The 27,983-nt window shown below is 44.3% G+C and overlaps 1 protein-coding gene across 1 annotated transcript; it reads left to right on the forward strand.

The window, feature by feature from the left end:
- The first annotated feature begins 1,166 nt into the window (after positions 1 to 1,166).
- LYVE1 (lymphatic vessel endothelial hyaluronan receptor 1) lies at positions 1,167 to 27,970 on the forward strand. The gene is made up of 6 exons (XM_073604084.1): positions 1,167 to 1,372; positions 9,020 to 9,176; positions 12,006 to 12,145; positions 19,137 to 19,550; positions 24,046 to 24,124; positions 27,605 to 27,970. The coding sequence occupies exons 1-6, from the start codon at positions 1,288 to 1,290 to the stop codon at positions 27,786 to 27,788; spliced, it is 1,059 nt and encodes a 352-aa protein (XP_073460185.1). The 5' UTR covers positions 1,167 to 1,287; the 3' UTR covers positions 27,789 to 27,970.
- The last annotated feature ends 13 nt before the right edge of the window (positions 27,971 to 27,983 follow it).

Below are 27,983 nucleotides of genomic sequence, written 5' to 3' on the forward strand. Positions count from 1 at the left end.
TTCACTTCTCTTCCTTTCTCTTCCCTTTTCTCACTCTCGCTCTCTCCTTTCCTTCTCCCTCTTTCCTTCTACCCTTTTCATCTTTTTCTTCCTATCTCTCTTTCTAACCCCTCCTTCCCTTCCCTTTTCTTCCCTTCCTTTCTCTTCTCTTTTGCTCTGTCTATCTTTCTCTCCCTCTCTTTCTCAATTTCTTTCACACCATCTCCCAACCTTTCAATTTCCCTCTTATTTTTTTATGCTCAAAGTTTTATACTGTAGTAATTAGAAAGACACCCTTGCATTTATAAGTAAATAGTTTTAATTAAATTTGAGGATAACCTCCATTTGATGAACCCAAATAGACAACTGGATAAACCTCGGTTCAGCATAGTTTTTTTTTTAACCTGAATTCCAGCAACTGGTTAAAAAAAAAAAAAAAAAAGCCCACATGGCTAGAGATAGTACAGGTTCAGTGTAGAGAACCCTTCCATATGGGTTGTCCATTGTGTGCCCATGGTATCCTATGTAAGGTTATAAATATATACAGTACATACATTTATATCCTTATTTACAGTATAGTTAATTCTTAAATGTTAACTTGTCAAGATCTCTTCATAATGGTGGTCCTCAATACTCCTTATACATGTTGTATTATTATTATTATGCACACTTATGTTATATGTTTATTTGATGGCATTATTTGCAATGGACAAATATATCCCCTGAAGAAGCCCAATGGGGGGAAACATGTCGGGACTCTGCCAACCATGTCAAATAGGAACTATATGAGATGACTTTCCAAATGTTTTTATATTGACCAATTATGTATATCATTTTTTTCTTTTTCTTTTTTTTGTTATATACTTTTTTTAATCATGTTTACAAATAAATAACGGATTTTAATACAATTGTGTATATTATATATTAGCACCTTTAAAAATTCTTGCATTTTCCTTATACAAGTAGTTGTTTTTATACTCTCAGTACTCGAATCTCAGTGTATACTTTCAGTGAAAGAAGCAGCTCCAATTCTTGTTTAAAAGTTGTCCTGTTTTCTGCTTTTTCAGTTTCCTCTTCTTTCTTTTGGCTCTTTCATTATTATCTCCGTTTTCCAGACAGCTAGGGATTTTTTACGTCACTGGTTTCCACCCATTGTTGTCCTGTATGAGGAACACGGAGACTTTATGAATCGATGCCCTCCTTCCCAGGTTTCATTGTTGAAGTGTGGAACGACAGACGTTCACACATAGTTCATCCACCCACCAGAGAGGATTACAGGATCAGCCAGCTGAAAACTATAAACCAAACATGGATTCTCACCTTGGTTTTACGTTCATACTCTTGTCGCTCTTCCTAAGGATAAACCTAAACTTCAGTTCTATAGATATAAAAGGTATGTAATATGTAACTTCATTTTTTTGTTCATATATTTTGGAAATGAAGAGTGGCCCCACGTTCTACTCACAGACAAAGACAGATGGTTTTCTACTAACAAACCTTGAAGATGGAAAAATAATGTTGTTTAAAAAAAATACCAGCTACTGGAAATTGGAATTCATGAGTTATGTAAGAAGATGCCATGGGTATCTTTTCTAAAATCTGAAATTCTGAAATTCTCAACCAAAAATTGGGGAATAGAAATTAAATGGATGTTTAGCCCACCATGTGTGGTTTAAAGGAAAAACAGCAAATGCTACTTATTCTTCACCAAGAGTTCGGTGTCCAATGGAGTATCTGACCTGACTATCACAAATTGTAAAAAATGTAAAATTGCTGTTATTGAAATTGTTGATGAAGTCCAGTGGAGGGTCATGTTGAAGTTGTTGTGTCCTATGTATAAAGTATAATAGATTTGCATTATCATCATGTCCAGTGGTTGGTCATGTTGGGGGTGTAGTGTTCTATGTATAGAATGTAATAGATTTGTATGATGGTCATGTCCAGTGGTGGGTCATGTTGGGGGTGTAGTGTTCTTTGTATAGAGTGTAATAGAATTGTATATTGATCATGTCTAGTGGTGGGTCATGTTGGAGGTGTAGTGTTCTTTGTATAGAGTGTAATAGAATTGTATTATGATCATGTCCAGTGGAGGGTCATGTTGGAGTTGTAGTGTTCTATGTATAGAGTATAATAGAATTGTATTATGATCATGTCCAGTGGTTGGTCATGTTGGGGGTGTAGTGTTCTATGTATAGAGTGTAATAGAATTGTATTATGATCATGTCCAGTGATGGGTCATGTTGGAGGTGTAGTGTTCTATGTATAGAGTATAATAGAATTGTATTATGATCATGTCCAGTGGTCGGTCATGTTGGAGGTGTAGTGTTTTATGTATAGGGGGTAATAGAATTGTATTATCACCATGTCCAGTGGTGGGTCATGTTGGAGGTGTAGTGCACTTTGTATAGAGTGTATAAGGATTGTTTTATGAACATGTCCAGTGGTGGGTCATGTTGAGGGTGTAGTGTTCTATGTATAGAGTATAATAGAATTGTATTATGATCATGTCCAGTGGTAGATCATGTTGGGGGTGTAGTGTTCTATGTATAGAATGAAATAGAATTGTATTATGGTCATGTCCAGCTGGTGGTCATGTTGGAGGGTCAGGTTACTTTTCAAGGGTTTAATTTTTTGTGTTTTTTGTAGACTGAAATATCATCTTCCATATTAGTATAGTCTTCTATATTAGAATGTAAATTATATATTTCCCAGCAATCATTTTGAAATGAAAGGTTGCTATGTCAGATTATACAGCTCAGAGTTATTATCTTTAAATCACACATTTGAGAAGTTCATGTGAGCAGACATCATGTTTTAATACTTTAGAAGATCTGCTAAGGCTGGGTTCACACCATTGGATGAGGGTTCTCCGCATCCAATTTGCAATAGCAGGAGATTTTGACCGGCTCTCTATGGAGCCGATTCACATATCTCTGCAGCAGGTCCAGTGCGTTTTGTATCTTTTGGTCCGTTTCAGGCCCACAATTCAGGCTGAAATCGGACCTGAAACAGTTAACCAGCATGCACCGGACCCCTGCTGTAAACCGAATGCGGCTCATATGGGAACTCAGCCTAAAAGAATTTAGTGTTTCCATTTTGGTGTGTATGGACTACATGCACATTTCCATTACATAACCACCTTTTTGATATTTACTGTGCTTTTCCTGTTACTGCTAGGCTTTATGATTAGACATTTAACACCTTTTATGATACATACAGAGATTGATTTACTAAAACTGGAGAGTGCAAAATCTGGTGCAGCTGGGCATGGTAGCCAATCAGCTTCTAACTTCAGTTTGTTCAATCTTTTTTTTTTTTTTTTTTTTTTTTTAAATCAGGAAAATGTTTATTGTATTAAACAGGTAAGATAGCAGTCCAAAACAATGCAGTACGATAAAGGTTGCATCCGCTTACATAGCCAAAGGCAGTAATTACAAAGACATTTTCAAACATATACCAGCACAATACAACCATGACTCCGTCCCACCAAAAGTGCAGTCACAAAGAGACATCTAATGGAAGTAAACTTAAGACCTTTATGTTCTATTTGGGCACAGAAACAATCTCTGATATACAAGTTCCCGTGGGCTGAGACCAGGGGTGTCCAACCACAGGCCGTCCAACCACAGGCCCCACAACCACAGGTGTCCAACCACAGGCCCCACAACCACAGGTGTCCAACCACAGGCCCCACCACAACAGGTGTCCAACCACAGGAACCACAACCACAGGTGTCCAACCACAGGCCCCACAACCACAGGTGTCCAACCACAGGCCCCACAACCACAGGTGTCCAACCACAGGCCCCACAATCACAGGTGTCCAACCACAGGCCCCACAATCACAGGTGTCCAACCACAGGCCCCACAACCACAGGTGTCCAACCACAGGCCCCACAACCACAGGTGTCCAACCACAGGCCCCACCACCACAGGTGTCCAACCACAGGAACCACAACCACAGGTGTCCAACCACAGGCCCCACAACCACAGGTGTCCAACCACAGGCCCCACAACCACAGGTGTCCAACCACAGGCCCCACAACGACAGGTATCCAACCACAGGCCCCACAACGACAGGTGTCCAACCACAGGCCCCACAACGACAGGTGTCCAACCACAGGCCCCACAACGACAGGAGTCCAACCACAGGCCCCACAACGACAGGAGTCCAACCACAGGCCCCACAACGACAGGAGTCCAACCACAGGCCCCACAACGACAGGAGTCCAACCACAGGCCCCACAACGACAGGAGTCCAACCACAGGCCCCACAACGACAGGAGTCCAACCACAGGCCCCACAACGACAGGAGTCCAACCACAGGCCCCACAACGACAGGAGTCCAACCACAGGCCCCACAACGACAGGAGTCCAACCACAGGCCCCACAACGACAGGAGTCCAACCACAGGCCCCACAACGACAGGTGTCCAACCACAGGCCCCACAACGCTTCAAATTTGCCCGGGCAACCACGTTGTGTAAAAATATGTTTTTCTAGGAGTAAAATGTTGCCTACAGAGCACACCCATTAGTTATGTGTAGGGGGATCCGGGAACTTACACGTTACTAGGATTAACCTACGGGTATGGAAGAGAGTTTGTTCAATCTGTAGTTAAAAAACTAACAAAAAAAAACTGGAAGCTGATTGGTTTCTATGCACAACTGCACCAGATTTTGCACTTTCCAGTTTTATTAAATCAACCCCATAGTATACATATAGTAGTGCAATACCTGCCTGAAATTTTCTTGCCTAAGGCTAAAACCTTTGTTGCCTCTGACAGATCCAGGCCCATCAATGACTCTGCAGTTTTTGTCAGAGTAAATATTTTCTCAGTCCCTTAATGACCTGCGGGAGCCTGCTTGTCTTTGGTGTGTTTCCTGTTAAAGGTAGTTACTCCCTCCGTGGCCTGACCCTATAGGAAAAGCAAGTTGGAGCCGATGGCTACCAGCCAATAGCATGCCTTGCAGTGCAATCTGGGTCCTCTGTACTTAGACAGCTGTCCCTGGTCCTGAAAATGCTTCCCTAGACATGTTTATATGGTATCTTGAAATCTTGAAATGTCTTCACCTAGCACATCAGACCAAGGATACTAAAATATCCTACTTTCTTATGCACGGCACATTCAATTCTTATTCTTTAAGAATTCAGGGTATGGCATTTTTACATTGGATTACATTGGATCAGCTTGCACCAATGTAACTATGTATATATCATACCTGTGGGACCCCTCTTGGAAGCTGAAAATCTGTAGTAGACATCACTACTCCAGCGATCTCCTCCGGCTTCCGGGTCCTGTGCTGAGTGGCTGCCCTGCTACATTCTGAACACAGGAGGTCGGCCCCATGGAACAGGCGCCGTTTAGAGATTGCTTTGCATTTCCTCAATGAATGCAAAGCATTCTCTGATTGGACAAGGCTGAGTTGCGGGGTGGTGAGGTCATGATCTCCACGTTGTCCACTGAGAAAATGCACCTGTGCCCAGCAGGCAACCTCCTGTGTTCAGAATGCAGAAGGGCAGCTGCTTGGCACGGGAACCCGGAGCAAGTGGAGATCACTGAAGTAGCTTTGTCTACTACTGTAATTTCCAGCGGAGCTCCAGGCTCCTTCATAAAAAAATAAAAGTCAGCAGCTACAAATGCTGTAGCTGCTGACTTTTAATATTAGGACACTTACCTCTGCACAAATTCAGCGGTGTCTTCATCTCAACCATTTTTTTCCAGTTGTCTGCATTCCCGCCTCCATCGCCACTAAGGGAAACCAGCAGTGAAGCCTTGCAGCTTCACAGCGGGTTCCATACTGTGCATGCGTGAAGCATGCTGTGCTTTGTGAATGGCCTGGTGGCGGGGGAAGGAGGAGGGGGGCCAAAATTCCTGCTGACTTCACTGCAGCGAGCTCAGCCGGAAGTGGGAGCGGGTACCTGTCAAAACCAGGTACCCACTCCCCCGTCCCCTGCCCCCCAAAAGGTGCTAAATGCAACAGAAGCGGGGGGGGTGGAGGCAAATAAGCGGAGCTTCCCCCTTTGGGCTCCTACGGATATAGTATGTGCATAGTTACATTGGTCCAAGCTATGTAAAAAATATGCCAAGTCCACAGCCACCCCCTCTGTCCAAGATTGTGCTCACCTCCTCATAAAAAGAAATCAGATTTGTCTGACATCTTCTGTCTTTCATGAATCCATGCTGTCTGTTACTTAGAATATTTCTTTACCAGCAAGAACCCATCTATGTGGTCTTTTATTAAACTCTCCAGTACCTTCCTGACTATAGAAGTTAAACTAACAGGTCTATAGTTACTTGGTAAAGACTTTGATCTCTTTTTAGATATAGGCACCACATTGGCCCTACGCCAATCCAGAGGTACCATTCCTGTAATTAATGAGTCCCTAAAAATTCGAAACAACGGCTTTGAAATGACAGAGCTCAATTCTCTTAGGATCCGTGGGTGGATGCCATCTGGACAAGGTGCTTTATCCACCTTTATTCTGTCTAAATATTTGTGGACCATATCACTTTTGAGCTGAGGTGGTCTTAAAGAGGAACTTCACCCTATCTATCCAAAATGAAATTTAAAATCACTAACACAGTGTTGTGTTCATGGACAACCCCTTTCTCTGCTCCTGTGCTGTCACTTTGCAGCAAGATGACAGCAGCCTAGCAGCCTGCCCCATACAGCAAATGTTTCAGTTATGAATGAACACAGTAAGTGATCAGTACCGTTCACTCATTGTGTTTATTCAGGAAAGGAAGGGCCTAGTAAATATGACATTCCTGGACCCTTCTCCCGCTCTCAATTTTGAAGGATCCTATTGTGTGCTTGCAGCTACCAGCAGGAAGGAGAGGAGGGAAGCATAATTTAATACATCTTGATGACAGTGCACCACCACATAGATATGCGCTTACCAGAGGCAAGCTATAAGAGAGCCTGCGGCTAATACCCAGCCAGGGCCTTTTCCACAAGGAAGTTTATGTCACACCACCAGCAGAGGTCCCCGAGACGACGTCTTTTGATGACGAAACGCACGTAGGGAGGTAGACATACTGACGTCATCGCGCTTCTCAGTGACAGGTGTTCGCTTGCTGGCCGGCCGTTTTTACATGTTTGTTTTTATCCTTCACAATGTAAGTGTACTACCTTTATTATATTAAATCTTATTGTGGTACAGTCTGCACTATGGAGTTCTCTCCCTTATTTTTTGGGTGATATCTTTATTAACCCATTGTGGCTGACGTTCAATCTTTGAGCCATTTGATCCAGGTTTCCCTCTGCTGGTGGTGTGACATCAACTTCCTTGTGGAAAAGGCCCTGGCTGGGTATTAGCCGCAGGCTCTCTTATAGCTTGCCTCTGGTAAGCGCATATCTATGTGGTGGTGCACTGTCGTCAAGAGGTGTTTTGGTCAGCACTCACATATGTGCCCTTTTGGATTGTGTCTTCAATATTCATCCTAGTCACATTCAACTGTTCATTTCAGACACATCGAGTTGTTTTGGACTTACTCAATAATTTTTTTCATATTAGCGCTGCTACATTGTTTTATTGTATTTGTTCTATGTGTATCTCATAGTTTTAGCAGCTGCTCTTTTATTATTCTTCTATGCACTTTAGCGCAGCATTTTTTCCTTTTTTCATAATTTAATACATATGTGCATTCATTGCGGGGGACATACCTCAGCATCCTTGATACTCCTATGCCGACCCAAGGAGCTTTCTACATGTTGGTACTTTGATGCTGAGGTATGTCCCACACAATGAGTGGGCATATATATTGAATTATGATTTATACTGTTACTTGTGTAAGTGTTATTCCCTGTACACACCATAGGATTTTCCCACAACAAAACCGTGGGTTTTTTTTTCCGAAGGATGTTGGCTCAAACTTGTCTTGCATACACAGGGGATCCCACAAATCTTGTCGGAAATTCCAAACGTCAAGAACGCGGTGACGTACTACACGTACTACAAGCCGAGAAAAATGAAGTTCAATAGCCAGTGCGGCTCTTCTGCTTGATTCTGAGCATGCGTGGACTTTTGTGCGTCGGACTTATGTACACACGCTCGGAATGTCCGACAACAAGTTTTGTTGTCGGAAAATTTGAGAACCTGCTCTCAAACATTTTGTTGATGGAAATTCCAACAACAAACGTTCTATGGAGCGTACACACGGTCGGACTTTCCGACAACAAGCTCACATCCAACGTTTGTTCTATCGTGTGTACAGGGCAGTACTGTCTCTCTAGATGACAGCAGTAATGTTTTCATGCGTCCTGATGAAGCTATCCTTGGCAAAACGCGTCGACACATGAGCACTGCTAACCAGCATTGAAACTTATAAAGCATGTCAACATGTAATGCTCTATGAACTTATACGGCTGATTCAGCCCATAAGTACAAATTTGTAACTGTTTTTTAACTACAAATATGCATACATGTTGTATGACTTTTTTCAGATATGGTGTACAATAAAATTTTATCATTTTACATTTGGTTCCTATACTCAGTGTTTGGCCTATATAGTCTAATTTTTCTCTTTTAATCATATAGGAAGAGGGAGGATGAGCAGTGTTAGTCAGCAGTTGTGGAACAAGCATTGTAAAAGGGCTGACGTATGCCTCCCATAAGCTGTGAAGACCTTCACTAGTGCAGGTTGCAGGTCCTGCCTTATTTGCATCCCCTTCTGCTGAAGCCCCCAAGTCGGCCACCTCTACGGCCTACCCCTCAGGCCAGCCCTGTCAGCCAGTCAGGGCTCAAAATGCTGAGCTCTGTGTTGTCAGTCTGCAGGAGGGGGAGAGCATAGAGGAGCATAGTCTGGGGGTGAAGAGGTGACACTGCTACCTTTACTGTAGTATAAAAGACGGCAATACACTTCTATCTAGGCAATGTGACAACGGTGTGTGAACCCCAAAAGTGGCTTAACAGAGTCAAAACAATCTTGACAAGCAAAACATTTTATATTGGTGTATTTTTTCTGTGTGTTTGCTTGGTTGGAGCATGAATAAATACCGCAAATTCCCTTTTCTTACTCTTGTTTGTACTTTGCAGACCTGCTGCCGTTAAAATGCAGAACAGCTGGAGTATTTCTCGTAGAGAAGAAGTTTAATTACACAATGGCAGAGACTGCATGTGAGATTCTTGGGTTACAACTCGCCAGCAGGGCCAACGTTCAGAAAGCTTGGAGCTTCGGCTTCGAGACGTGCAGGTAGGTGGGCAAAAGATGGTCGCCATCTGGGTTTCTTGCTGGACTTTTACCTGGGGAGATATTCCTGGTGATCAGTAGGTGAGGCCCATATAGCCATCACTAAAGGTGCTTTTTAACTGCCCCTAACCAGAAGCAGTACTGGCGCCTCTTCTGCTTTCCAAAAGGGAATTTGTGCATTCGTTTTAGAATATAATTCTATGATACAGTGGGGGAAAATAATTATTTGATCTCTGCAGATTTTGTAGATTTGCTCACTTACAAAGAAATGAAGGGTCTATAATTTTTATCATAGGTGTATTTTAAATGATAAAGACAGAATATCAACCAGAAAAAAACACACGATACAAATGTTATAAATTGAGTTGCAGTTCAGTGAGTAAAATAAGGTATTTGATCCCCTACCAACCAACAATAATTCTGGCTCCCACAGACTGGCTACAGTAGGTGCTCATGTGGTACACAGATCAGTCCTGTCAATTTAAGAAGGTGCTCCAAAGATAACTTGTTATGTGTATAAAAGACACCTGTCCACAGAATCACTTTCTTCCATTCAAACCTCACCATCATGGGCAAGAACAAAGAGCTGTCAAAGGACGTCAGGGAGAAGATTGTAGACCTGCACAAGACTGGAATGGGCTACAAGACCATCAGAAAGAAGCTTGGTGAGAAGGAGACAACTGTTGGAGCGATTATTCGCATATGGAAGAAAGACAAAATAACCATCAATCATTGCCCTCGGTCTGGAGCTCCATGCAAGCTTTCTCCTCATGGGGTAAGGATATTCATGAGAAAAGTGAGAAAAGGCACATGTACAGGCCCATCTAAAGTTTGCCGATGAAGATCTAAATGATTCGGAGAAGGATTGGGAGAAAGTGCTGTGGTCAAATGAGACCAAAATTGAGCTCTTTGGCATTAACTCGACTCGCTGTGTTTGGAGGAATAATAAATGCTGACTATGACCCTAAGAACACCATCCCTACAGTCAAGCACGGAGGTGGAAACATGATGCTTTGGGGCTGTTTCTCTGCTAAAGATACAAGCCGACTTTGCAGCATTGAGGAGCCAATGAACGGGGGGGAGTATTGTAAAATCTTGGATGAGAACCTTCTTCCCTCAGCCAGAACACTGAAGATGGGTCGTGGATGGGTCTTCCAGCATTACAATGACCCAAAGCATACCACCAAGGCAACAAAGGAGTGTCTCAAGAAGAGACACATTAAGGTCATGGAGCGGCCTAGCCAGTCTCCAGACCTTGATCCTATATAATTTATGGAGGGAGTTGAAATTTCAAGTTGTCAAGTGATGGCCAAGAAACCTTAAGGATTTAGAGAAGATCTGTAAAGAAGAGTGGACCAAAATCCCTCCTGAGATGTGTGCAAACCTGGTCACCGACTACAAGAAACGTCTGACCTCTGTGCTTTGCAACAAGGGTTTCTCCACCAAGTACTAAGTCATGTTTTGCTTGGGGATCAAATACTTATTTTACTCAATTTTTTACATAAGTTTTATGTGTTTTTTTTCTGGATGTTTGGTTGATATTCTGTCTCTATCATTTAAAATACACCTATGATAAAAATGATAGACCCTTCATTTCTTTGTAAATAGCCAAACTTACAAAATCAGCAAGGGATCAAATTTTTCATTTCTGCCTAAAAAAAATAAATGGATTTTACTAGATCACACCCCCACTCCTACTTGCTTAACCACTTGCCGACCACACCGTACGTATACGTAGTGGTTTACCAGGATTCAGAGCGGCCCGTCCATTAGAAGCGCATGTGCGCTGCCCCCCCTATCCATGCGTCCGGCTCCCATGCGGGACACCGAAAAAATGGATTTCAATGGGGGGCTGTTTTTTTGAAGCACGTGATTAGAGCCAGAGGCTCTAATAGGCTTCAATATAGGGTAGTCTCGGGACGCAGAGCACTGCGAACCGAGCCCACCCAGTTGTGTGATAATAGCGATTTAATATTTGCTATTTTCACACTGATTCTCCTTCCCGGCCAATCAGGAAGGGGGTCTGAGACCCGTTTCCTGATTGGCAGAAAGAAGCATCCTGACTGGCTGTGAGGAGGAGGGAGAAGACGGGAGCTGCCGTGATGCCCGTGGGGGAGAGAAGTGCTTTGTGCACTGGTGCGCAGTCATGTTGGAACAGGAAGGGGCCATCCCCAAACTGTTACCACAAAGTTGTGAGCATGAAATTGTCCAAAATGTCTTGGTATGCTGATGCCGTATAAGTTCCCTTCACTGGAACTAAGGGGCCAAGCCCAACCCCTGAAAAACATCCCCACACCATAATCCCCCCTCCATCAAATGATTTGGACCAGTGCACAAAGCAAGGTCCATAAAGACATGGATGAGCGAGTATGGGTTGGAGGAACTTGGCTGGCCTCAACCCAATAGAACACCTTTGGGATGAATTAGAGAGGAGACTGCGAGCCAGGCCTTCTCGTCCAACACAAATGCGCTTCTGGAAGAATGGTCAAACATTCCCATAGAGACACTCCTAAACCTTGTGGACAACCTTCCCAGAAGAGCTGAAGCTGTTATATCTGCAAAGGGCAGGCCAACTCAATATTGAACCCTACGGACTGGGATGCCATTAAAGTTCATGTGTGTGTAAAGGCAGGCGTCCCAATACTTATGGTAATATAGTGTATATGCACACCCTATACTTCGGATAACCAAATATCTGAATCAAGATGAATGAAAAATAACCATACAGGAGTAACTTTACATAAACTTTTGGTAAACATCATCGACTTTAAATATACTGTGACATCATCGCCTTTATATTTGTGATACAATGGCTATTCCTCTCCTCTACAGCTATGGGTGGGTGAAGGAGAAATTTGGAGTTATTTCACGAATTCAAAACAATGAAAAATGTGGAAGGAACCTAACCGGGGTTCTCACCTGGACTGTACCGCTGTCCCATAACTTCAGCTCCTATTGTTTCAACGCTTCTGGTGAGTATGCTTTTTTTTCTGAAAATGCTGGTTGTCTGGCTGTTTTTAGTTATCTGGCTTCAATACCTTGAGTCGCTGATCTCATACAAAGACAGCAAAACACAAGGCTGTACGGGCCCCCGGTGATTTCTAATGCCGTGTACACACAAGCGGACTTCTCGTCGGACTGAACCTCTGAAGGACTTTTCGACGGAGTTCCGATGAAACGGACTTGCTTACACATGAGCACACCAAAGTCCAATAGTTTCAAATGTGATGACGTACGACCGGACTAAAAAAGGAAGTTCAATAGCCAGTAGCCAATAGCTGCCCTTGCGTCGTTTTCGGTCTGTCGGACTAGCATACAGACTAACGTTTTTTTCAATAGGAATCGAGACCGTCGGAAAGATTTGAAACATGTTCTATTTCTTAAGGTCCGTCAGATTTTTTGACAGAAAAGGTCAGATGAAGCCCACACACGATCGGAATGTCCGACGGATTTGTTCAGTCGGACCTTTTCTGACGGAAAGTCCGGTCGTGTGTACGCGGCATAACAGCAGCTCTGGGTGTGCTGCAATTGCAAGGAACCATGCTGATAGGTGGAGAAACCAGTGTGACAGAGGTGAACTCATCAATGTGCTGCTTCTCCTTTCACTGTCCAGTCACAGTGTGGGGTGGGATTTATTAAAAAAAAAAAAAAAAAGAGTGGAACGTGGTATTTAGGTATAGGAGATAGATTGCAAGAATGTTGGCTCTTCTCGTCCCAGGTCAAATCCATATATTTCCTCTTTGCTCTACTTCCATTGGACTGACAGCTGTATTAGCCAATCAGAAGGTGGAGCAGCCTGGGGGAAGGCTGTAACCGCAACCTCTCTGTTTCCTGCTCCCATGCTGCTCCTATGCTGCTGGCTGTATATAGATTGAGTCTATACGTCTGGTGGACTTCCTAAAAAAAAATACCTTTGACACGTGTTGGTAAAACTGTACATATCATCACAGCTACTTTGTAGCTCCTGGTGCGTTTTTTTTTCGGGACAAATTGGGCTTTTATTTGGTAGTTAATATTTCTATATATCTCCTCCTAATTTTTTTTTCTATTAAAGGAAAACTGGCCCAAATTAGTAAAAAAAAAAAAAAAGGGCTTAGAAGGAAAATTAGGGAATAGGAAGCATGCTAGACTCCCCTCCCCCACCTCAAACCCCTTTTTTCCAAGGGAACAGTGGGCACAGGATGAGGTATTACCCTCAGACGATCACGGGGGGAAAAACAAGCCGAATTTTCCTCTGTGGAGGAAACAACGGTTGATGAACCTTCTGCAACCTCGCAATCTGACAGATTGATGGTACAAACTCTAATGCCGTGTACACACGACCGGACTTTTCGACCGAACTGGTCCGACGGAACGAATCCGTCGGACAATTCGATCGTGCGTGGGCTTCATCGGACCTTTTCTGTCGAAAAATCTGTCAGACTTTAGAAATAGAACATGTTTCAAATCTTTCTGATGGACTCGAGTCTGATCGAAAAAAGCTGTTTGTATGCTAGTCCGACGGAAAAAAAAAGGACGCAAGGGGCAGCTATTGGCTACTGGCTATGAACTTCCTTATTCTAGTGCGGTCGTACGTCATCACGTTCGAACTGATCGGACTTTGGTGTGATCGTGTGTAGACAAGTCGGTTTCGTTGGAACTACGTCGAAAAGTCCTAAGGGGGTTAGTCCAACGAAAAGTCCGGTCGTGTGTACACGGCATTACGAAGATGGTTCATTCCACTTTTTATGCTACTCCTAATCAGCTGAAAGTTCGGTCCTTTTCCTTGGGTTTTATAAAAACAAAAAAAAACCTTTACAGCCTTTTTCATGCATTTCTAGAAGGGCTTATTTATGCTGAATGGGATCATCCAGATAAGCATTTTCTCGCTCCAAAGAGTTTCTCAGTTCTCTATCATGGAGGAAAAATTCACAAAGGATGGAAAGTACCAGCAGTAGACGCTGCGATTTCCAGCATCAGTAAAGATGCACAAATGCTTAAGGATCCAACAGATAAGAAGTTGGAATTTTTTTTTAAATCCTCCTACCAAAGGCGCTATGTTTTGCCATAGTCTCCATTAAAAGACTCTATCCACCAAGCGTCCCGCCTCGCTCTTGTGCTAAAAGCACATGCGTAGGACCCTGTGGTTAAAAAGTTGGTCAGCCGAAGCATCTTGCAAAAATGCTTCTGACTAGTTTCCCTTTTCATTGGGGAAGATTTGGTCAAATCCATCCAAATGATTTCCAGCAGGAAAGGTACTCTTTTGTCCAAAAGAAGGTATAAACGTCCTTTTATTAAAACTGACTCCTTCCCCCTGCGCCAGGGGCAGCTGCCTCTAGGCAGTGGTGACGACCTCCACCGTCAGACTCTAAGAGGAGAAAACATTCAGCCCCTGTATGCATGATTGAAAATGCGTTTTTTTTTCCTCCGTCCTGCAGGGCCTAGAAGGAAAATTAGCGACTTTAATCGCATCCGCTATCCAAGTATAGGAAGCATGTTAGACCCCCCCTTAGACCCCTTATCAAGGGGACAGTGGGTAGAGGATGAGGGGTTACCGTCGGGTGATCAGGAAAGAAAGGCAAACCGATTACTCCTCTGCGGAAGAGAGAACTGGAGTTGAACCTTTTTTTCAGCCTCGCAATCTGAGAGATTGCTGGCACAAATCTCTTACAGAGATGGTTCGTGCTTTTTTCAAGCTACCTCCTAGTAGAGTCAGCTGATGGTCCTGTTTCTTCTTAGGTTCCTTAAAACCTTCACTGCCTTTTTCATGCATTTCCTGTACATGTACAGATCCACGCAGAAATTCAACAGATCCATTCTAGATCTAAAGAATCTAAATCAGTTCCTGAGGATCCGCTCCTTTCTATGGAGTCGATCAGGTCAGTAGTTTCTATCCTACAAGGAAGAAAACTTCTGGCGTCTATCGGCATCAGTGATGCATATCTGCATGTCCATATATTTCCCGCTCTCCAAAGGTTTCTGTGGTTTGAAGTAGAACAACAGCGTTTCAGTTTGTAGCCTTGCCCTTCAGGCCAGCTACAGCACTCCAGTGTTCACAAAAGTGCTAGCCCCACCTCTAGTCAGGTTAAGGGCACAAGGCATAAACAGTCTTGGCATACCTAGACGATCTATTGCTAATAGACCAATCGGTGTTTGGAGTAAGGTGTACTCATTACAACAACTCCATAAGAGAGTTGGTGCGGATGGTCAGGTCAAAAGGAGATCCCTCCATTCGCCTTTGCATGAGGTTGTCAGACAGGATGGTGGCTTCATTCGAAGCAGTCCCCTATGCTCCGTTCAATTCAAGACTCTTTCAAAACAGTATTCTATTTGCTTGGAACAAAAAAATCCAAGCTTTGGACTTGCCAATACGGCTGTCCCCAAGGGTGTCCCAAAGCCTCAATTGGTGGTTACTAAAGAATCTGCTAAAAGCTAAATCCTTCAGACCCACTTATCTGGAAAGTGGTAATGACAGAGAAGACAACTGTCCAAGGACAGTGTTCAAGAACCGAAAGAGCCTTGCCCATCAACATCCTAGAGATTCGGGCAGTGCGTCTGGCTCTGAAAGCCTGGACTTCCAGGTTAAGGGATTGTCCTGACAGGATCCAATCCATTAATGCCACGGCTGTGGCCTATAATAATCACCAAAGGGGGCACCAAGAATATCTTGGCGCAGAGAGAGGTGAACCATATTCTAACTTGGGCAGAAAGAAATATTCTGTGCCGGCAGTCTTCATTCCGGGAATAGCAAATTGGCATGCGGACTACTTAAGTCGCCAGCAGATTATTCCCAGGGGAATGGTTTCTTCTCCCTGACATATGTTCGGGCTGTTTGCCAAAGATGGGGGACTCCTGAAGTAGATCTTCTAGCATCCAGTTCAGCATAAAGTGAGTCAACTTTGTGTCCAGAACAAAGGATCCTTTCGCATGCAGAACAGATTCATTGGTGATACCGTGGGATCAGTTCTCACTGATCTATGCATTTCCCCCTATTCAATTGCTGCCTTGACTTTTTTGCAGGATCAGGCTGGAAAGAAAACCGGTAATTCTGGCAGCACCAGCATGGCCCAGAAGGTCATGGTATGCAGAAATCGTAAAGATGGCAGTGGAGGACCCATGGTCCCTTCCACTAAGGCCAGACCTGTTCTCAAAGGGGCCAATATTCATCCTACTTTACAAACGCTAAATTTAAGGGCCTGGCTATTGAAACCCACACTCTGAAAAAACTTGGGCTTTCCGGGTCAGTTATGTCTACTTTGATTAATGCAAGAAAACCAGCTTCCAGAACTATATATTAGAGAGTCTGGAGGGCTTATGTTTCCTGGTGTGAATCCAAGGGTTGGCACCCTCGGAGATCTATCATAGGCAGAATTCTTGCCTTTCTACAAATAGGCGTAGAGATGAAATTGGCCCTGAGTACTATTAAGGGCCAAGTCTCAGCCTTATCGATTTTATTTCAAAGACCGCTTGCTACGCATTCTTTAATCTGGGGGTTTTATGCAAGTGGTGATGCGGATTAATCCACCAGTTAAATCACCCTTCAGCCCTTGGGACTTGCATTTAGTTTTGTCAGTGTTACAAAAACAGCCATTTGAACCAATACAGCATATTCCCTTAGTCCTTCTGACAAGGAAGCTGGTATTTTTGGTTGCTATATGCTCAGCAAGGAGGGTTTCAGAATTGGCTGCTCTTTCTTGTAAAGAGCCATATTTGATTATTCATGAGGACAGAGTGGTGTTACGCCCTCGTCCAGACTTTTTGCCAAAAGTAGCTTCAGGTTTTCACCTGAACCAAGATATTGTTCTGCCATTGTTTTTTTCCAAAACCATGTTCCAGGGAAGAAAAGTCACTACATTGTCTTGATGTGGTGAGAGCAGTAAGAATCTATTTAAAGACAACTTCTCAGATTCTTAAGACTGATGTCTTATTTATTTTGCTAGTGCATCCTAAGAAAGGACAGGCAGCGTCGAAATCCACTGTAGCTAAGTGGATTCGGCAAGTTATAATTTAAACTTATAATTTAAGGGCTAAGATTCCCCTTTTCAAGGAAGGATGCACTCTACCAGGTCGGTTAGTGCTTCTTGGGCAGTGAGTCACCAGGCCTCCATGGCTCAGATCTATAATCCCGCAACTTGGTCTTCAGTACTTACATTCCCAAAAATGTTATCAGATGGAGGTAAGGAGGTATGAGGATATCACCTTTGGGCGCAGTGTGCTGCAGGCAGCAGTATAGGTCCTCAAGTCTGGGGGTACCCTGCGGGTGGTTTCTCCCTCCCCTCAAGTAGCATTGCTATGGGACATCCCATTAAGTAATTACTTAAGGCTCTGTGTCCCATGATGTACTATAAAGAAAATAGGATTTTTATTACAGCTTACCTGTAAAAATCCTTTTCTTGGAGTACATCATGGGACACAGAGGTCCCGCCCCTCTTTTGGGATTTAAGTATATTGCTTTGCTACAAAAACTGATGTGCTCCTGGAAGGAGGAGGGGTTATATAGGGAGTGAACTTCCTTGATTGGGTATACCAGTGTCAACACCTGAAGGTGGTCCATAACCCATTAAGTAATTACTTAAGGCTCTGTGTCCCGTGATGTACTCCAAGAAAAGGATTTTTACAGGTAAGCTGTAATAAAAATCCTATTTTAAGCTTTAACATTCCAAAAGACACCTGATGATCCTGCCATGAAGTCCTTGATTAGGCACCTCTTGTTATAGCATTCCATTTGTACTCCTAGTGGGGGGGGGGGCGTGTTGCTAGGGGGATTGTTTCAAGTTGTCAAGGCCATTTAAATAATCCATCCAGTGGGTTTGGAGGTTTAGGAGGCAGCGGTTGAAATCCGGGAGTGAGTGGTGTTGGATCCATGGGGACCGCACCTTCTCAAACAAGTCCTCTCCATCTTCCAATATTGCAGTAATTTTATCATTGATTCTCATCCGTGACACTCCTGTGGGTTTATGGTAGGCAATTTCAATGCTTTTGCTATAACTTGTTTAAAGAGAGGCCCGGAGTAGAACCCCAAGGCAATAAATGGAGGGCCGGCATGACAGGGGTTAAAGGGGCTTCAGGCACAGGGAGTTAATAGTAAGGGGCATTTCAGGGGCATTACTCAGGGCTGTTCAAAGTTGTATGGGGGCTGGGTGGAGCTTTGGGGGGAAGTGATTAGGGGATGGAACAAGGGGGTGGTCTCCAGCCGGAAGGAAGAAGAGTGTGGAACAACTTCCCACCCTCCCGCCCTACATCTGGTGGGTATTTTGAGTTATGTGAATTGAGTGTCCTAGGGAAGCCGGTTGTCACAATTGATGGGGTGCAAGGTCTTTTTAGGTCATATGGGCACAAAAAGGTATGGTGTAGGGACCCGTCTGAGGTACAACTCCCAGTTGGTGTATAGGTACCTGCGAGTTGTCTCTGAGTCGGTGGTTTTTGCGACTGGAGGCCTTAGAAGTGACTAGCAGGTACGGTTTGGTTTTATGCCTATTGGGACCTTGGGCTCCTTTCTTTAATAAACTGGATGTTATGTTTTGATATGTTATGATATGTTAATTATTGGATATTTATATTTTGGCTAATAAAAATGTCTGCTATGGCCAATTTACTCCAATTCTGCGTGGTGTGGTCATTAGATGGAAGGGTGGGGTTATTGGCATAGCAGATAACAAGCCATATTTAATAGCATAGTCATGGCAGATGAGTGTCATTAGCTTAAATTGATAGTATGTGGTGATCTAAGAAGAAACGCTTCCATAGGGTGTTTGATATAGCGTATTTAATATTTAATATGTGTTTGCCTATAGGCATGTTCCCATCACTGGACATGTCCACCATACTCACAAATACATTTTACTGGCTTGGTCATCAGCTGGCCTGGTCATTTGCAAATAGCAATTGATGGAGACCAACAAGGGAGAAGTTCTTGGAGTTGTAGTCTAGAAAGCTAGCATATATTGACCTGATTACATCCAATTGTCACTGCTTTCATTTCAGATCTGCGGATCAATTCCTGTAAACCAGAGCTCATGGTACCTCTACCCCCAAGCACTGTGGAGCCAACCACTGCACCCCCGCTACTGCCAACCACCCACCAACAGATCCCGGAACCACAAGAGAGATCAACAGCCTGGCCAATCTTACCAACCACATTAGAAGAGTCAACATGCTGTCCATTGCATACCACGCTGATAACAGCAAAAAGATTGCCACCAAAAGTGGCTCCGCCAGCTACAACACCAGAACAGGTTCCACCAGCTAGAACACCAAAACAGGTTCCATCAGCTACAACACCAAAACAGGTTCCACGAGCTACACCACCAAGGATGACAACTCAACCACCAACAGAAGAACCGACTAACTCATGGGAAAACCAAGCAGCACGACAGAGCGAAAAAATCGTATTTGGAAGTAAAGTCATTTTTTTTTTAGACATTTTCTTTTGTTACAAAATGTAGTTTTAATGTATTGCCCCCATGAACTGCTGATCTGTAGCGGCTGCATTTCCTGGAGACAAAAACAATGCTATTCTTTCATTGAAACAAAAATAATTGTATTGTTACATGAATGGCCAGTATAAGTGATCGCAGGGCAAAGCATCCAACTACAAGACAGTTATAGGCAGAGAGACATTGCTATAGGCTGGGTACACACCTATGCGACTGCGGTTTCAGTGCGGCAGTCTGTTGCGTTTCTGTTCACCGGTTCAGGTGCACATTTTTACCTGTAATTGAACCTGAAACAGACCCAAAAATACACAGGACCCTATTTAAAACCGCACCGCGGCCGCCATAACACATGTGTGAACTAGGGTTGCCACCTCATCCCTTTAAACCCGAACACATGTGAACTACACAGGTTCTGAGGCTAATTTTATGCAGACAAGGTACCAAATGAGTTTAATTACCACCTTAATCAGCCACAGAACCTGTGTAATTCATATGTGTTCGGTTTTAACCACTTCAGTACAGGGCACTTATACACCTTCCTGCCCAGACCAATGTTCAGCTTTTAGTGCTATCACATTTTGAATGACAATTGCGCGGTCATGTACCCAAACTAAATTTTTAGCATTTTTTCCCCCACAAATAGAGCTTTCTTTTGGTGGTATTTGATCACCTCTGCGATTTTAATTTTTAATTTTTTAATAAAAAAAGACCGAAAATTTTGAAAAAATACGTTTTTCTTAATTTCTGTTACAAATCCTTTGTAAATAAGTAGGTTTTCTCCTTCACTGACGGGCACTGATGAGGCAGTACTGATTTGCACTGATGAGGTGGCATTGATGATGAGGCACGTATATGCAGCACTGATAGGCGGCACTGATAGATGGCTCTGATGGGCACTCATATGTGGCACTGATGGGCACTCATAGCTGGCACTGATAGGTGGCACTGAAGGTCACTTATAGGCGACACTGATGTGCACTGATAGGCAGCACTGATCAGGAGGCACTGGCAGATATTACTGATGGGCACAGAGTGCCATCCCTAATGGGCACTGATTGGTATCCCTGGTGGGCCCTAGTTGGCTTACCTGGTGGTCATGGGTGGGCATCCCGTCTGCTCTGATAATCAATGCGCTGATTATCAGCACTGCCCCCCCCTCCCCCATCAGGAGAGAAGCCGATCGGCTGTCCTCTACTCGCGCCTGATCTCGTCACTCCTCCTGGGTGCACCTGAGCCCCAGCTCAGGGTCACCCCCCCTCAGACTGGGGAGCTCCCCGTGGGCCCCGACAGCCTCCACACACTCTCACTCCAGCTCTTCCACCCAACAACTCCTCCCCAGCTGGGCTGACCCCAGGTATTTAAGGAGGCCTGCCCCCTTCCAATCCAGATTGGGGATTGGTCAGGGCTCCCCAAACCACCCCAGGCAGCTCCTCCTCTCCTCTCCTCCTCTCTTTCCAGATCTTTCCAGCAAGCTCTAGAAAGAAGAGGGAAGTCTCAGTGATGCTGCCTGTAAGTCACCAGCTGCTATCCTGAGCCACTCCCAGCCCAGGATGAAAACAAACAGGCTAGGCCTGCCTAAATGTTCCTACTCTGCCAGAAAAACCCGCCCTAACTAGAGGGTGCTACATTTTTATGGCTGTAAACCCCTGAAATGAAAAATGAACAGAGCGTTTCCCTATATATTGTGTTCTAGCCTTGAGCCCAAAGCACCTAACATAATTTCTGACTCCTCTCTCATTCCTCTGCTATATGAGTAACTTCTAACAGTCAATGCAACATAAGACAATCCCAGGAGATGCCCCCTCCCCCCCTCCATCACACAGCAGGCGATTGACAGCCTCAGCTATGCATGTTTCCCTAGGAGACTATGTAGAACAATGGTCTCCAAACTGCGGCCCTTTGCCTTTCCTGGCCCTTGGCGCACTATTCATCCCACTGACATTAACAATGGGACATTATTCCGCCCACTGACACCAACGATGGGGCATTATTCCGCCCACTGACACCAACGATGGGGCATTATTCCGCCCACTGACACCAACGATGGGGCATTATTCTGCCCACTGACACCAACGATGGGGCATTATTCCGCCCACTGACACCAACGATGGGGCATTATTCCGCCCACTGACACCAACGATGGGGCATTATTCCGCCCACTGACACCAACGATGGGGCATTATTCCGCCCACTGACACCAACGATGGGGCATTATTCCGCCCACTGACACCAACGATGGGGCATTATTCCGCCCACTGACACCAACGATGGGGGGCTATTGCTTTGACTGACACCAACGATGGGGGGCTATTGCTCCGACTGACACCAATGATGAGGGACTTTTCCACCCACTGTCACCAATGATGGGGGACTATTTCTCCCACTGTCACCAATGATGGGGACTATTTCTCCCACTGTCACCAATGATGGGGACTATTTCTCCCACTGTCACCAATGGTGGGGGAATATTCCTCCCACTGACACCAATGATGGGGGACTATTTCACCCACTGTAACCAAAGATGGGACACTAGAATAATGGGGCTTTGTTACTGATGCCAGGACATTTTCTACTGGCCACAGTCCGTCCTTTTAACAGGAATTGTGTTGTGTTTGTGTGCACTAATAATGATTTTACTGAATTTTTAGCAAAAATATTTAATATTTTCGGGGGGGGGGGGGGACTGTACGTGGCCCCATGATTTCTAACAAGAGCCCTGCCTCCATCATAAAGAAATTACACACCCATTGTGTGCTTATAGATAAAACACTCACCAGACCAATAATATGACCTCTTTAGACAAAAGAAGGTCAATAGGCGCTTTTTCTATAAGATCCTTTGCAGCCCACACGAGGATAAGATGTCCGACAGACAACTTCTTCACTCTACCATACCACCATAGAAACCAAGAAAAAATGTAAAAAGAAGAAAAAGTGTAGTATTTTATTTGACATAGCACTGCTAAAAACCACGTACAAACTGCTTACATTAAAAAATTTCACAAACCGGCACGGAAACTTTTTGAATTTCCAGGATTTTTTTCCAAATATTTGGAAATTCAAAAAATTTGAAAATTCGAAATTTTGAAAATGAAAAATTTAGAAAATTTGAAAATTCGGAAATTAGAAAATCCGAAAATTCGGAATTCAAAAATTTGGAAATGTGAAAATCCGAAAAAATTCTAAAGAATGAAAATCCAAAAATTCTAAAGAATGAAAATCCAAAAATAATAAGAACAAAAATCCCAAAATTCGAAAATCTGAAATAATTTGGCTGTTACTGAACGTAACGAATACAAAATCTGAAAATTCCAAATAACTAAGACCCCTTTCACACCGGGCCGCCCATAGCGGCGGCGGTAAAATGCCGCGGCATTTTACCGTCGGATTAGCGGGGCATTTCGGCCGCTAGCGGGGCGCTTTTACCCCCCGCTAGCGGCCGAGAAAGGGTTAAAACCGCCCGCAATGCGCCACAATAGCGGCGTTTTGCCGGCGGTATCCCAGCGCTGCCCCATTGATTTCAATGGGGAGCAACAGTGGAGGAGCGGTAAACACACCGCTCCAAAGAAGCTGCTGGGAGGACCTTTTTCCCCGTCTTGCCAGCGCAGCGCTCCGGTGTGAAAGCCCTCGGGCTTTCACACTGCAGACAATGCTGCAGCTGTTTGAGGGCGGATTGCAGGTGCTATTTTTAACACTATAGCGCCTGCAAAATGCCCTCGGTGTGAAAGGGGTCTTACTAATAATAAATAACTATTAAATTATAGGTATTGGAATTTCCTTTCAAATTTGGCTGTTGGTGAATATGACAAATACGAATTTATCCGAAGTTACGAATGATCCGAAATAACGAATGCCGTATCTAAACGAATGGAATGTAACAAATTAATAATAATAACAATAGTAATAATAAAAAATATTTATTTATTTGTTCCGTTCCATTTGTTTAGAGACGGCATTCGTTATTTCACATAATTCGTAACTTCAGATAAATTCGTTATGTTCACCAACAGCCAAACTTAAAAGGAAATCCCAATACCTATAATGTAATAGTTATTATTAGTTAGTTATTTGGAATTTTCAGATTTTTGGATTTTATTTCCTATTTTCGGATTTTTTTTTTAATTTCTGGATTTTTTAATTTCTGGATTTTTTAATTTCTGGATTTTCAAATTTCCAAATTTTCGAATTTCCGAATTTTTGAATTTACTCATTTACAAATTTTCGAGTGTAAAAAATTTGCGAAAAAAATAAAAAAACGAATGAAGCGAAAACTAACAAATTATTTGGCAGTGCATGTCTACTGAAAAGGTTACATGATTTCTTTACACCAGCTTAGTGTTTTAAAAATATATTTAATGATTTTCTTTTACAAAATGCACCTCAAAACACAGAACTATAAACTTATTTATTCATTCATTCAAAATATTTCCTATGTAATAATTTCGTTTTCTTACACAGAATTGCCGACCGCACTGCTCATCCTGGCTCTAGTATTTTTCGTAGCCGCTGTGGTACTCGCCATCTGCTATATTAGGAAGTAAGTAATGCCAAATACTAACTAGTTTCTAAAACAAACAAACAAACAATATATATTGTAGCGAGGTGCCTGTGAAACACGTTAAAATGGCAGGAAAAGTTATTGATGGATTTATGTTCCTCCATGGAATCTTAGATTTGCAATCTAAGGAAATATCAGAAGTTTATTTTCGTTTGATGACAAGAACCCTTTTTCTCCTGTTTGTGAATATCCTGTAAATGAAATATGATGTTTTTCCTAAAGAAACTGTGAGTTTGTACCTAAATTGAGTCTGACCCCCTACAATATATATATATACACAGTGGTGTAGTGTGGGTTGTCAGCACCTGGGGCAAATCAAGTAATTTGTGCCCCCTAACCTGCAGACTTTTAGCACTCCCTTCCCTTCCTACAATAGTACTGACCAGCCTGATTCCTACACTGACCTACCTGACCACTACACTGACCTACCTGATTCCTGTACTGACCTACCTGACCACTAAACTGATTCCTACACTGACCACAACACTGACCTACCTGTCCACTACAATGTCTACAATGTCCACCACTACACACTACACTACCCTGACCACTACACTAACTTACCTGATTCCTATACTGACCTACCTGACCACTAAACTAACCTACATGATTCCTACACTGACCTACCTGACTACTAAACTAACCTACCTGACCACTAAACGAACCTACCTTATTCCTACACTGACCACTACAGTGACCTACCTGTCCACTACAATGACCACTACACTACACTACCCACTACACTAAACTGACCTCTACCCACTACACTACACTGACCACTACACTACACTGACCACTACACTAAACTGACCACTACGCTACACTACCCACTACACTAAGGATGAGCTCCGGCGGGTTCGCATGCTGCACATGCAGAGCCCGCCAGAAAGTCGGCACGGTGCAACACTAATCACAAGCAGTGAGACATTTTGCGATCTCTGCAGCCGCACATCGGGAAAATGTCTCACTGCCTGTGATTAGCGCAGCGCCGTACCGACTTCCTGGCGGTCTCTGCATGTGCAGCATGCAAACACGCCGGAGCTCATCCTTACACTACACTGACCACTACCCTACACTGACCACTACCCTACACTGACCACTACCCTACACTGACCACTACCCTACACTGACCACTACCCACTACACTGACCACTACCCACTACACTGACCACTACACACTACACTACACTGTACTGACCACTACACACTACACTGACCACTACATTACCCACTACACTACACTGACAACTACACTAACCACTACACTTCACTGACCACTACATGACACTACCCACTACACTGCACTACCCACTACACTGCACTGACCACTACACTGCACTGACCACTACCCACTACACTGCACTGCCCACTGCACTGACCACTACACTACACTGATCACTACCCACTACACTGTGCTGACCACTACACTGACCACTACACTGTACTGTGCTGCACTACACTGACCACTATACTGTGCTGACCACTACACTGACCACTACACTACACTGATAACTACCCTGCACTGACCACTACCAGGCCACATAAAGGCGGAGGTGGGACTCCAGGAGCAACCTTTGCGCATGTGCCACCCGACATTGCGGACAGGCCATCCCCGCCATTGCACATGACCCCATTCGCCCAATCACAGGGCGCCGGAGATTGAACATGGTGGCCGGAGTGCGGGGACACAGTATATCAGAATTCGGACAGAATGACACACACTGGCTTTGGATTTCGCCAGTGTTACACGCACATGAACTTTAAAGTGATTGTAAAGTCTTGTTTTGATTTGTTTTTTTAGTTAAAAATAAACATTTTATACTCACCTGCCCTGTGCAGTGGATTTGCACAGATCCTCCTCTTCTCAGGTCCCTCTTAGGCCCCTTTCACACTGGGGCGGTGGGGGCGTCGGCGGTAAAACGGCGCTATTTTTAGCGCCGCTTTACCGTCGTTCTTGCGGCGGTATTCGTCCACTAGTGCTGCGGTTTTAACCCCCGCTGGCGGCCGAAAAAGGGTTAAAACCGCTCGCATAGCGCCGCTACAGCGGCGGTATTGCCGCGCTGCCCTATTGATTTCAATGGGCAGGAGCGGTTTAGGAGCGGTGAATACACTGCTCCTTCACTGCTCCAAAGATGCTCTTTGCAGGCGTTTTTTTTCTCTCCTGCCAGCGCACCGCTTCAGTGTGAAAGCCCTCGGGCTTTCACACTGGAGAAACAGCAGCGGCAGTTTTAGGTCGGTTTGCAGGCGCGATTTTTAGCGCAATAACACCTGCAAACCGCCCCAGTGTGAAAGGGGCCTTAGACTCTTCTGGCCCCTCCCTCATGACGAGTGCCCCCCACAGCAAGCCGCTTGCTATGGGGGCACCCAAGCAGAGACACAGCTCCCTGTGTCCATTGAGACATGGAGCTGCAGCCAGGCCCCGCCCCCTTTCTCTCCTTATTTGCTGACTGACTTGGACAGCAGTGGGAGCCAATGGCGCCACGCTGCTGTCTCAGCCAATGAGGAGGGGAGTCCCAGGCTGCCAAGACAATCCTACAACATTACGGGATCTAGATGGGGCTTAGGTAAGTATTAGGGGGTCTGCTGCACACAGAAGGCTATTTATCTTAATGCATAGAATGTATTAAGGTAAAAAACCTTCTGCCTTTACAATCACGTTAAATGACATCCCAGTTTAAGTCCATAGGGTTCAATATTGGGTTGGCCCACCATTTGCAGCTATAACAGCTTCAACTCTTCTGGGAAGGCCGTCCACAAGGTTTAGGAGTGTGTCTATGGGAATGTTTGACCATTCTTCCAGAAGCAAATTTGTGAGGTCCGGCACTGATGTTGGACGAGAAGGCCTGGCTCGCAGTCTCCACTCTAATTCATCCCAAAGGTGTTCTATGGGGTTGAGGTGCAGGCCAGTCAAGTTCCTCCACCCCAAACTCGCTCATCCATAGACCTTGCTTTGTGCACTGGTGCGCAGTCATCTTGGAACAGGAAGGGGCCGTCCCCAAACTGTTCCCACAAAGTTGGGAGCATGAAATTGTCCAAAATGTCTTGGTATGCTGACGCCTTAAGAGTTTCCTTCACTGGAAATAAGGGGCCAAACCCAACCCCTGAAAAACAACCCCCCACCATAATCCCCCCTCCACCAAATGATTTGGACCAGTGCACAAGCAAGGTCCATAAAGACATGGATGAGCTGACCTACTGCAGCTTCTAATGCACATTGTGAGAAGCCCACAGTGTGCAGTGAATTCAGAGGAAGCCATTTCAGTCCAAGACAGGAGCCGATACAACTGTGCAAGACTGAAAGGGAAGGCCAGAGATCAGCATTAAAGGTTTGTTGGGTATTTTGCGCCACGTGCCGTAATGAACTTCAGAGGAAAGGTGGGAGGAAGAATTAAAAATTGAGAGAGCTAACAATACAGACATTGTAGAAAACAAATTTTTATTGTATGTCTTCTGCTGCAGGTACAAAACCAATGTCTTCTTCAGAAAGATAAAAGAGGAGAAGGAATCTGTGGAAACGAAAGTGTTCAAGGAAACCGCCACCGCCGAGAACACGAAAGAGGAAGAAGTATTCTCCAATGGGAGGGAGGAGAGGCCACCAACTTCCGAGGCCAACACAGGGGGCAGCATGGAGGCAGAGGTGTAGCCGGGGACACGGGGCTCAGAGATGAACTGCCAATGGAGGAACCCGACCCACCGGACAGCCAATGGACAAAACCAGACAGAGCCGTGGCCTTGGGAAATCTCCCAAAAAAGAGTAAAAGTCACAGCTGGAGACTTTTGGACTTTACCGATGTGCCCAATAAAAAGGGTAAAAAAAAAAAAAAATTAACTTTATGAG

Source organism: Aquarana catesbeiana, linkage group LG11 (assembly GCF_042186555.1).
Source record: "Aquarana catesbeiana isolate 2022-GZ linkage group LG11, ASM4218655v1, whole genome shotgun sequence".
NCBI lineage: Eukaryota > Metazoa > Chordata > Amphibia > Anura > Ranidae > Aquarana > Aquarana catesbeiana.

Bases quoted from the DNA above. Each gene is read 5' to 3' on its own strand.
- LYVE1 (XM_073604084.1), top strand. From the start codon at position 1,288: ATGGATTCTCACCTTGGTTTTACGTTCATACTCTTGTCGCTCTTCCTA. The intron at 1,373-9,019 runs GTATGTAATATG...TGTACTTTGCAG, and splicing joins CAGTTCTATAGATATAAAAG to ACCTGCTGCCGTTAAAATGC. The intron at 24,125-27,604 runs GTAAGTAATGCC...CTTCTGCTGCAG, and splicing joins GCCATCTGCTATATTAGGAA to GTACAAAACCAATGTCTTCT.